The 12,226-nt window shown below is 44.9% G+C and overlaps 1 protein-coding gene across 1 annotated transcript in view; it reads left to right on the top strand.

The window, feature by feature from the left end:
- Positions 1-9,535, top strand: part of adamts16 (ADAM metallopeptidase with thrombospondin type 1 motif, 16) — a gene marked incomplete at both ends in the record, with an annotated part of 101,345 nt that extends 91,810 nt beyond the window's left edge. The window contains 4 exon segments of the mRNA XM_084336689.1: positions 5,322-5,361; positions 6,254-6,380; positions 9,354-9,360; positions 9,443-9,535. Of these exon segments, the coding sequence (XP_084192815.1) occupies positions 5,322-5,361; positions 6,254-6,380; positions 9,354-9,360; positions 9,443-9,535 (267 nt within the window).
- Between the last annotated feature and the right edge of the window lie 2,691 nt (positions 9,536-12,226).

The raw sequence follows: 12,226 nt of genomic DNA on the forward strand, positions 1-12,226 counted from the left end.
AATGAACAATTATATAACACATAGTACAGTATATAACAAATATATAACACATAAATAACAAATATATAAGATATGTTTTCAGACCGCTGCCCGGTCCGGTTTCAGTGGAATTGTGATTCTAGGGAACAGCTCAGACCCAAGTCTATCTCCTTCCCGCTACTTATATTAGCGAACACTGCAATGGGGAAATACACTTGGGTCCATTTAGACTGTTTATGTTGCCAAGTGGAAACTTGACGTCTATAGTTTAAAGTTCAAAGTTTTGTTTTATTTGTCACATAATAAGGTATATTATAGTGAAATGCTTGGTTCTGTATGACCCTCCTGAGATTGTGCTTCATACAGTAAAAGAGTAGAAGATTAAACAATAAAAAATATACAATATACAAAACTAAAGTGTACAAAATGCAAACATTTGGTAGAAGAGGTAGTGCAAATGTGTAAGAATAAATAGATAAAATACAGTGTAATGTTTAAAAGTGTTTAAAGTTAGGGGCGGTTAGGTGGCCGAGCGGAGATTGCGTTCGTCACCAGCCCCGGAGCTGAGCTGGATTTGCCTGTTCAAATCCAGCTCACAGCTCCGGGGTTGTCACCAGCTTGGCTGGCCGTCTGCACTGATACAATTGGCTGTATCAGAGGGTGGGAGAAGCTGGCGGGGTGGGTCCGGGTCGTTGTAAACAGCGACTCCTACAGTTCGGTCGGGGCGCCTGCTAAGCGCGGATTGGACGTGAGGGGGATAGTGTGGTCCTCCCACACGCTACGCCCTCTCAAATGAGAATCCGCGCTGCCAGGTGAAAAGAAGCGGTGATTGGCTGGACGTGTGTCGGAGGAAGCACGTGGTAGCCTCCACTCTCCCAGATGATCTGACTGTGGGGGGTAAGTGCGCAGCGACCAGGAAGGGACTGGGAATTGGCATACGACTAACATTGGGATGGGAGAAAATCGGAGGAAAATGGAGGGGGAAAAAAGACCAAAAAAAAAAAAAAAAAAAGTGTTTAAAGTGAATGTTTAACCCTTAGATATCGCCAAACCCATGGGCGGGTGGTATAACGCATGTAAACCTTGATCTGACCAAATTATTCATATATATTCTGATAGCCCAGGTTGTTCTGAAAAAAAGATGTACATCACTTCATTGTACAATACAGGGTTTATGTTTTACAAACAGTTTTATAAAAGTGGACCAGGCAAACCTAAAATAGCTGCAACCTCAGTGAGTGTGTGCATGTGGATGTGTGCAATGCATGCAGAACGGATGAGTTATGTTACATTGAGTCCACATTGAGCAACTTGATGGCCTGCGGATAGAAGCTCCTATAACGGGTTTCATCTTGGATCCAGGTCGATGATGCAATACATAAAGGGCCATGTCACCTTTCAACTGAAGCGAAACATTTAAAAAAAAAAGTACATAATTGGATTCACAAGGCGTCGCCCCTTTCCTCCTCCTCCTCCTCCTCCTCCTCCTCCTCCTCCTCCCCCTGGTCGTGTAGATGAATGGAGCAGCGACTGATCCTGGACCTGTAATAAAGCCCTTAGCTGAGTGGAGGGAGGCTAGCGCCCCCATCATTACTGACTGAGGGCCCATTTGGACGACCCTACATTAGAAGGGACTCAATGGAAGTACTGGTGGGGCCTCCTCAGCTTCTTAGGCCACTGAAGGCCTGCTATTAGGCTATCAGCGTGCACACATCCACATGCAAACACACACACATGAACATGCACACACACACACACACACACACACACACACACACACACACACACACACACACACACACACACACACACACACACACACACACACACACACACATAATCACAGACACACACACACACACACACACACACACACACACACACACACACACACACACACACACACACACACACAGCTATTGGACCCCTGTAATGACCAATGGCATACCTTAGGCCATTGGGATTTAGGGTGGGAGTCTAGGTGTGTGTGTGTGTGTGTGTGTGTGTGTGTGTGTGTGTGTGTGTGTGTGTGTGTGTGTGTGTGTGTGTGTGTGTGTGTGTGTGTGTGTGTGTGTGTGTGTGTGTGTGTGTGTGTGTGTGTGTGTGTGTGTGTGTGTGTGTGTGTGTGTGTGTGTGTGTGTGTGTGTGTGTGTGTGTGTGTGTGTGTGTGTGTGTGTGTGTGTGTGTGTGTGTGTGTGTGTGTGTGTGTGTGTGTGTGTGTGTGTGTGTGTGTGTGTGTGTGCGTGCGTGCGTGCGTGCGTGCGTGCGTGCGTGCGTGCGTGCGTGCGTGTGTGTGTGTGTCTGTGTGCGTGTGTGTGTGTGTGTTGTGTGTGTACAAAGCTCTCAGTATAGAGTTCCCATTGATTGACCCCTGGAGTTAAAGTTCTCCTCCCTGCTCTACTGAGCTCCACCCCAGCCGCCTCCCCCTCTTTGTGTCCAGATTGTAGGCCCTAATGGGTCGGAGGTCGCCTGCTTTATTAAAGGGTGTGACTGACTAGGCTAACTAGAGAGGAGTGGTGGAGATGTGTAGACTGACCTTGCCAAGAAAGATGAGCACCACACTGGGGATCAGGTTTCACATTAAATCAAACCACACTGTCAGGTGAGAGGTTCACATTAAATCAAACCACACTGTCAAGTGTGAGGTTCACATTAAATCACTGTCAGGTGTGAGGTTCACATTAAATCACTGTCAGGTGTGAGGTTCACATTAATAACCCTCATGTTGTGTTAGGAATTGGCACCACTGACCGTTGTTAGCGGGTCAATGTTGACCCAGGGTCTAATTCAGTCCTGACCACTAAAAAGAAAGGAGTATCACTCAATATAGTTAATACTACACCCTAACTAACATTATATGCATCCATTGTAATTTGATTTTATGGCCCCCGAGACACATCATGTCCCTTATTTTTAAGATGAAAATGAGGTTGTTCAATCGTAATATACTAAATGTGAAACCCATAGATAATAATGTTTTCTGACTATAATAGAACAATATTAGAATATAACTTCTGAAAAAAAGTTTAGTATATTTATTATTATTTTATTTATTTATATTTAGTATTTTTATAGTATAGTTTTACCTTGCCGGGTCAAGAATGACCCTAACACCACAGTCGTACCTTTTTTTCCGCAGATACCTTCAGAATTTTCAAAATGGTGAAACATAGTTTTGCTGTGCTTATATATGTGTTGTGGAGGATATCATAAAAATAATAAAATCAACTGCATGGTAGTTATTACATATTATAACCTTGAAACCGGTCACTGGAGACCCTAACACCACATAAAGGTTAAATCACTGTCAGGTGTGAGGTTCACATTAAATCACTGTCAGGTAGGGCGGCTGGGTGGCGCAGCGGACAATGCGCTCGTCACCAACGCAAGAGACACTGGTATCGAATCCAGCTGTCAGCGTTGCTTCCGGCTTGGCCGGCCGTCGTACTGGCTCGATTGGCAGAGTCAGCGGGAGGGAAGCCGGTGGGTGGGTCCTGGTCGTTGTAAACAGCGACTCCTACAGTTCGGTCGGGGCGCCTGCACAGCGAGGGAAAGATCTAAGAGAGGTAGTGTGACCTTCCACACGTTACACTCTCTCAGTGAGAGTCCGCGCTGCCAGGTGAAAAGAAGTGGTGGGCTGGGTACACATGTGTCGGAGGAAGCATGTGATAGCCCCCGCCCTTCCAGACCGACGGTAGGGGGTAGAGTGCGCAACGACCAGGAAGGGGATTTGGAATTGGCATAACGACTAACATTGGGAGGGGAGAAAAACATAAAAAGAAGGGGGGGAAAATATAATAAAAAAATTTTTTAAATCACTGGCAGGTGTGAGGTTCACATGAAATCACTGTCAGGTGTGAGGTTCACATTAAATCACTGTCAGGTGTGAGGTTCACATTAAATCACTGTCAGGTGAGAGGTTCACATTAAATCACTGTCAGGTGTGAGGTTCACATTAAATCACTGTCAGGTGTGAGGTTCACATTAAATCACTGTCAGGTGTGAGGTTCACATTAAATCACTGTCAGGTGTGAGGTTCACATTAAATCACTGTCAGGTGTGAGGTTCACATTAAATCACTGTCAGGTGTGAGGTTCACATTAAATCACTGTCAGGTGTGAGGTTAGCTTAGGTTCTGACCGAGGGATCATGACACATCAGGCAAAGTATTTTCATTTCATTTTCATTGTGACATTCAGAGTGTTCTTTGGGCCCGGTGCATTGTATTGCAGGTGTATTTGCAATTTGGTCAGGGGCGCAAAGGCTAATTATTTCCACTTGTTTGACAATTCTGCTTGCACCAAGATGGGTGGGGTGGCGGAGCTGGGGGGGGGTTTCGGTACAGACCCCGCCAGCACTGTGCAATCTTGGTCTCCATTTTGGCATCAAATCACGCCTGCGTCTCCACCCGCCTGGACCGCGTCTGAGCGCAGACGCTGGCGATCTCAGCTATTCTCGTGACGGTAGTTGGCGGGGGAACACAGGAACATCTGTCCAAATTCCAACAAGCCATTATTATTGACGTTAGACTGTGCACTTCATCCCACTTTGAAGTAGGTCCCGTCAGCTGAATGGAACCTTCTAATCAGTTAATCACAACAAGCTATGTCAGCTTTTCACTCGCGGTTATTGAATTCACGTGTGGATCAGAATCAATCGATACACAATATCATGCATGGAAAACATTCATCCGATCCCACATTCCAAAACAGTTATTCGACCTGAGATAATCGAATGCAACTTTGAGCACAGCAGCGCACCATGAGTGAGCGAGAATGACATGTGAGGACTGAGCAGAGCTGGGCCTCGCATTGTTCAAACCTAATTAAAAGTCATACAGGCAGAGACACTATGGGGGTCACGCTATTGTCTCAATCTATGATATGCAGCGCAACACAGAGGCAACTCGCTCGCGGCTGCATACTCTAGAGGTCAAAGCACTCGCTTACCAACTGCGAGATCCGGGTGGAATTCCTGGCAGCGCTACCTCCGGCTTGGTCAGTCGTCCCTACGGACACGATCGGCTGGCTGTGTTCGCTGGGTGGGAAGCCGGTGAGGGTATGAGTGACCACTACTGGTCTGTTTTAATTAGTCTCCTTCTGCCTGTTCAGCTGGGAGGGGATCTGGGGGAGAGAGTGTGCATATTGTTCTTAAAGAGAATGAGAGGAGCTGATTTGATTGGTCATAATTGAAGCCAGCCCTCAACTCCACCTGCTAATAATGTATTCCTCCAACTCTTGACCCCACGCCGCGCCACGGATGCGCTCAAATCTCTGGTCACCAAATGGCCAAAAATGAGTTGTACGCAACCCACGTGTGTCCGCGGTTGCGCTCGCATCTAGATTCTAAATAGGGCCGCCTCGCTGAACCACCGCGGCTCACGTGAGCCTGGCTGTTCACGCCACGAGAGGTGCGCTTCTCCTCGCCAGTCAGCGAGAGATTCTGCTCCTCTGCTCCGATCATACATAGAGGAGGCACCCGTGGCGCTCTGAGAAAATAGACCAGATGCTGAAACCACCGCTGGAGATCGGGAGCTGGCCGCAGAGCGCTCTGACCGGTTCAGTGCCAAACATATACTGGCTGGCCACTTCAGCTTCCAGTGTGTCTCTGGCCTGAGAGGTGAGAGAAGGCTCTCAATGACACATTGTTGACAATTAATGCCAGCTGTTTTTAACTGCTCTCAGGCTCAAGTAGCCATCAGAATATCAAGAACATAGAACAGGGACATAGAATAATATAGTATTATTAGTATTATTAGTCATAAAAGTCTCAGTAGTATTAGTGGTAGTATTGTTATCTGTTTGTTTTAGGGAGTCACAATGCAAGGTGATTAGCAGAGTGGAGGAATCCCTTTGTTTGTCCTAACAATAGCTTTAATATCACACCCAGAGCGATAATGTCCCCAACTCCCACTTTTCTCTACCCACAAGAGAGCTGGATCCCCTTCTCCACATCAAGTCAAGTTTATTAGAATGTCCCAAACTGGGCAATTCATGTTACAGTAGATACTAAGAACTCCAAAAAACACAGTAAACAAGAAGAACATAGACAGACATGTACATGGTCACAAGATCAGATAGAGCAACTACGTTAACTGTAGCATCATTGTTGCTCCCAGGTGGCCGCTGGAAAACACTCCTCTCAGCAAAGCTCATTAACCTTTATAATCAATCATACATTCATCTGACTCCCAGTAACGCATCAAACTATTGGAAACTCTTTATTTCTAAACATTCCAATATTCACATGTGGATGTGATGTTCCCTTCATCCAGGCCAGATGAACACAAAGTCGGCGTGCTATAAAGACCTGAGAGTCCAGGTGAACACCTCCCACTGCAACCCCAGAACCAGACCTGCTACTGGCCTCATGCCCTGCAACACTCAGCCCTGTCCCTCCAGGTAAGACCACAGTCTCTTACTTCTGTCTGCATGATGCACAGAGACGCTGGAGGCGCTCAGGTCTCAATGCTATGTATGAATGGGTATACGAAGACTTAACAAACTGATTAAAATGCTGTATATATCGTATAATATATATCCACTTCTGTCTGTACATACCTGCACATTATCATTTTACATATCTGTAGATACTATATCTATATCTGTACATATCCCTTACCTACTCTTACTAGTTACACTGCTGGCCAGTATGACTACTACCATACTGTCTTTATACCTGTATCACTGTACATATTAATATTACAACTCTGCATACTCTGATTAGCACTATTACTCAGTAGTACTAATTTATATATGTTATACCCAGTTTAATCACCTGTACATGGTATATTACTATTGCACTTTACTGCTACATTTGCACTCTGGTTGGATGCCAACCCTCTTTGTGTTGTACTGTACTTGTGCTGTATAGTGACAATACATTTGAATCTAATCTAATCTATAAAAAAAAAAATAGACAATCACTCTCCAGAAAAGCATCTGTCAACAAGAACATGTTTTCCATCAGGAACTAAATTAACTGCTTCACAATGTTAACAAACCGAACTGGTCCACAGTGTTATGTGATCAGCTGAGGGACTGTTTCGCCACAGGGTCACCTCATTAGTAGAATACACTGGTACCCCCGACCTAAACTATTATAACTCGCTCCAACAAGTCAAGTAAAATGAGAAGGAAACAAAAAAGAGCATTGCTTGGTATCAAAGTTGACCGTTCTTTGCGTGTATACGCTCACATTGGGGAGTTCTGAGTAGGCATTCCTACAGTTTGGAGGGGTTCATAAGCCAAAAGCTTTTGAGAATGTAAACCCAGCATGCTGTTGGAGATATTTTCTCCTCATCAACATCTAGTACAAATATTTTGTTTGGCTGTCGGCCTGCTGCGTGAGATTTCCGTCTTCCCGATGTCGCTGTGGCGAGTGTCCCTCTTTATGTCCATCCCTCTAGATCTGTCTGTCTCTCTTTCTGTCTGTCTCTCTAGGTCTGTCTGTCTCTTTTTATGTCCTTCTCTCTAGATCTGTCTGTCTCCCTTTATGTCCAGGTCTGTCCGACTGGCTCTAACTCTGTCTATCCGTATTCATTTTTGGCTCTCCCTCTTTCTGTCCCACTGTCTGTCTGTCTGTCTGTCTGTCTGTCTGTCTGTCTGTCTGTCTGTCTGTCTGTCTGTCTGTCTGTCTGTCTGTCTGTCTGTCTGTCTGTCTGTCTGTCTGTCTGTCTGTCTGTCTGTCTGTCTGTCTGTCTGTCTGTCTGTCTGTCTCTCTCTCTCTCTCTCTCTCTCTCTCTCTCTCTCTCTCTCTCTCTCTCTCTCTCTCTCTCTCTCTCTCTCTCTCTCTCTCTCTCTCTCTCTCTCTCTCTCTCTCTCTCTCTCTCTCTCTCTCTCTCTCTCTCTCTCTCTCTCTCTCTCTCTCCCTCCCTGCCCCTGTCTCTGTCTATGTTCCTCTCTCTCTCCCTCCCTGCTTCCCTCTGTCCCTCTATCCCATTGTCTGTCCCGCCCCGCCACAACCCTGCACGTGTTAATTGGCCCATGAAAACCCCCGAACATCTGTGGTGTCACTTCACGACATTCAGAACGTCAAAAGGAGCCCTTTATTGGCCGAGTCAAACCCTGCGGCCCCTCCCACTCCGCCTCCTCGTAACCCTGCAGATGACGGGTGTCGGACCGTAGTGACGACTCTGTTCCCCACCCCGACCTCACCCCCGTAAAATGCACCTGCTGTTTCATAACCGGTGTTTTACTCTCACCTAATGTACTCTGTGGAGCATGGGGTGTTATTTGGGGACGTAATGAACATGAAAAAGCGGGGGAAGGAGTTGTCACTGTGTTCTCTTGACCAAGTTCAAGTTCGGCTTTATCGTCTCCCACTATAGGGGGAAATTCTTAAGGTTTTGCAGCCGCGATAAGCCAAGCGGTCCGCAGTCACATACAAAAAATATTATAATAATAATAACAATGTAAAACAGACAATAAACAGACAACGCAAAATCGGGTAAAATTGCCCACCAGTTATTTCTGTTCTATTGTGTCTACTATTGTAAAAGGCAAAAACAATAGTAGAAACAATAGAACATCACTTAAGTTGAGTGATCGCCACATTGTCCTTCTCCTCACTGAGATCGATTTTTAGACATAGCTCACTGACAGGAATGACTAGTTTCAGATACAGTACCTACCATTTTACAGATGGTGTGTCCCTTTCATAACTGGAGCAGTTAAGGGTTTAAGTGCCTTGCTCAAGGGCAACCTAATGGTGGATAAGATAGAATAGAATAGAAATACTTTATTCATCCCGAGGGAAATTTGGCCTTAGATAATATAATATAATATAATATAATATAATATAATATAATATAATATAATATATAATATAATATATTATAATATAATATAATATAATATAATATAATATATTCCTTTATTGATCCCCTTGGGGAAATTCTGAATATTAAAAGAGGGAAGAGCGTTCCTCATTCACTTGCCCTGGCCAGATCTTCCCAGGAATTCAGACCAGCGATGTTCAGATTCAGATTCAGACAACTTTATTGATCCCGCGTGGGGCAATTCATATTTGCAGCTTCGCCAACAAGCAACAAAGACAAACAAACAACAAAACATCTCAACGACAGCACGGCAAATAAAAAGAGAAACAGGTCTAGAAAGACGATGTTTCAGCTAGAATCAGAATCCGTTTTATTGTCTCATCAGTTCACTTTTACAGCGTAGACGAGTGAAATAGTTTTGTTCTTTAGTTACAAGGCCACTCCTCTAACTGGCTTCCGTACAAGTGCACAAGGCCACTACTATCACTCTGGGCAAGGCATGTCCACAGTGTCTGTAGGGATATGACTGGTGTCTCTAAAAGAGAGATGTTTCACAACCTCTCCTGGCTTCTGACCCTTGTGTAACACACGAAAGGTGCCAGGTAAAATACAGAGTACAGTTTCTGAGTCCACTTTTACTGACTACGCTATGAATAATGGCATATATGACTCTTTTAACTGCAGTGTCCCGAGAGGGTGACGCTCCCCGTCCTCTCCGAGGCTCCCACACCGCCTCCTCGTAACGGGGCGGATGAGGGATGTCGGGCGAAAAAGTGACGCCATTCCCCACGTATTATAGAGATGATATTCTCTCACCCCCAAGAAGCACCTGTAGTTTAATGATGGCGTCCTCGTCCCCCCCCCCCCCCCCCCGTCCCCCCTCACGTGATGTACTCTGAGGAACATAATTTATAGTTTGTGGAAGAAATGTATATGAAATGTGCTCAGTGTTCCACCGATTGACCCGTCACTGTGGTGTGGGGTCCTCTGCGCATCTTCCAGCGAAATACAGCTGAGTCATGTCCCTCTCAGCTCGAGCACGGAGGAATTTCATGAGGACAAAGAGGGCTGGAGCACACTGATTAATTTGCAGCTTTTAAATAGTGTGTCCGAACGTTTTGACACGACTGTGTCTTCATCAGAGTTGAAGTAGACAATGTGCTCAATGTGGACTCACTGTAACATAATCATCCATTCTATCATGCATTGCACGCAACATCCAAATGCACACACTCACTTTAAACACTTACTTTAAACACTTGTTAAACATTACACCGTATTTTATCTATTTATTCTCACACATGTGCACTACCTTTTTTACCAAATCTTTCCATTTAGCATTTTGTACATTTTAGTTTTGTATATTGTATGTTTTGTATATTGTTTGGTCTTTTACTGTTTCATGAAGCACAATCTAAGAGGGCTCATACAGAACCAAGCATTTCACTATAATGTACATGTACCTTATATGTGACAAATAAAAACACAACTTGAAACGACGTACATAGTCAACCGAGACCAGTTGTCATTGGATAATTGGTTGAACAGGGTAACAAATCTATTGGATAACGAATCCAAGGGTGAGTCAGCGTACAAGTGCCACACCCCATAACGCCATGTCAGAAAATAAATAATGTACATCTAAAGGTCAAGTGTGACAGATTAGAGGAGACGTGACAGATTCAGTTCTTAATTTAAGCCAAAGGGCTCCACCGTGTTCAGAGTGAATCCAATATGCCTCTCTGTGGAGATGATGATGTTGATGATGATGATGTCACCACCTCTAGGATGGAAAGGATGAAATTGTTTTTATTCCCCAGGATTTTAGTGAGCAAGAGCGTAATCCACGTTATGTGCACGTGTCGCAGTCTCATGTTCAGGTGTGCGAGTCTTTAGGGAATTTTTTTGTCTGTCCAACATACACCAGACCACAGGGACATTTCAGTATAGACTTTAGGAGACATTTACATCTGTAGACAGCATATCGATGGCCGAAGAACAAAACCTCCTATCTGCATAAAAGAAAGGGGGGGAAAACCTCATATCTGCACTTTGCGAAGCACTAATACCTGGTCGTTATCGTTAACACATAATAGTAATATAGTCCAAAAACAGTGTATTGTATTGGGTATCCTTAAAAAATTGCATTCTGCAAGAAAACAACACGAAAACAACACTTTCTCAAAAATGTGAATTTTTCAGATAGGAGGTTTTGTTGTCTGTAAAAAAGAATAATCCATTATAATCAAGACATGAATGGAATAAATCATGTATATCTTGAAAAATATAAATGAAACACGGTGGAGGCAGACAGTGAAGGTACACAGTGAACCTTTTTGTTGAATATATTATATATTACCCTCAGGACCCGAACACCACGTATGTAATATAAATGTGTAGGGGGGGTATGTGGAGGGGGTGCACAGTGTGCGCTCAATGAGAATGTGTTCTTTAACATCTTTAACCAAGGCCAATGAGTCTCCTGTCGAAACAAAAATTCATTGTATCATTTCTCTTTTAGCAAACATTGAAAAGCGGGGTCCCACAGACCCTCAACACCACACAGGGCTTATCCGGAGACCCAGACTCATTAATATACACTAGTACTCTTGTTCCACCCCCTCAGGAATAATCCCACAATCCCTTTTGGGGTCTTGTCCCCCATAGCTTGAGAATGCAGTTGTTCTGTCTGCAAAGGTTCCCCTGCCAGTTCCTGCTGGATGCAACGGACGGGAGGCTTGCATCGGGTCACTGCCGTAACCTTGAGTGACACGCATGTCTCTCACACTGTTCCTCTGACACACGCCGTGACTGCGCCGTGCCCTAGAGAGGGCTCCGTGGTTCTGTGGTTCCAGGGTGCGGTCGTGTTAAGGTCTTGGCTCGGATTGGTTGGCTTCAGGCAAGCCCACTGAAAAGGCCGGGCACCAATAGCATTTTTTTTCTTTTAGTATCGACAGAAGTCAAATTGAGTCAAAAGAGAGTGCCACTTCAGGGGGCATATGTGTGGTGTGTTGTTCAAATGCCACTTGAGCTCAGAGCCAAACGCTGGGAGCCTTAGGTGTCCACCCCGGCAAGATTACCTGATGCTCAATAAGGCAGGGCTCCATAGCTCAGTGGTTAGAGCACTGGTCTTGTAAACCAGGGGTCATGAGTTCAATTCTCACTGGGGCCTAAAACCTTTGTCTTCCTCAATTTCCCCCAATGGGATCAATAAAGGAATGTCTTATCTTATCGTATACCTTTACTGTTGTGAGTACATTATCAATATACACTACTGTCTCTGGGACGTATGTATACATAGACCATCGGGGCCTGGTTCTTATGCGGTCAGTCCACGAAATGTGCCGACTGGTTTTCTGGTGGCTTCCCTGCAGCTACATGACAAGAGTGCCAGTATTTTGTAATGAGTCTGGATCCCCGGGAGTTGCTCGGTCTTGGAGAGGTCCAGTTCTGTGGTCGCAGGGCGCG

The sequence above is a fragment of the Notolepis coatsorum genome, assembly GCF_963971535.1.
Source record: "Notolepis coatsorum genome assembly, chromosome: 19".
In the NCBI taxonomy this organism is placed as follows: domain Eukaryota; kingdom Metazoa; phylum Chordata; class Actinopteri; order Aulopiformes; family Paralepididae; genus Notolepis; species Notolepis coatsorum.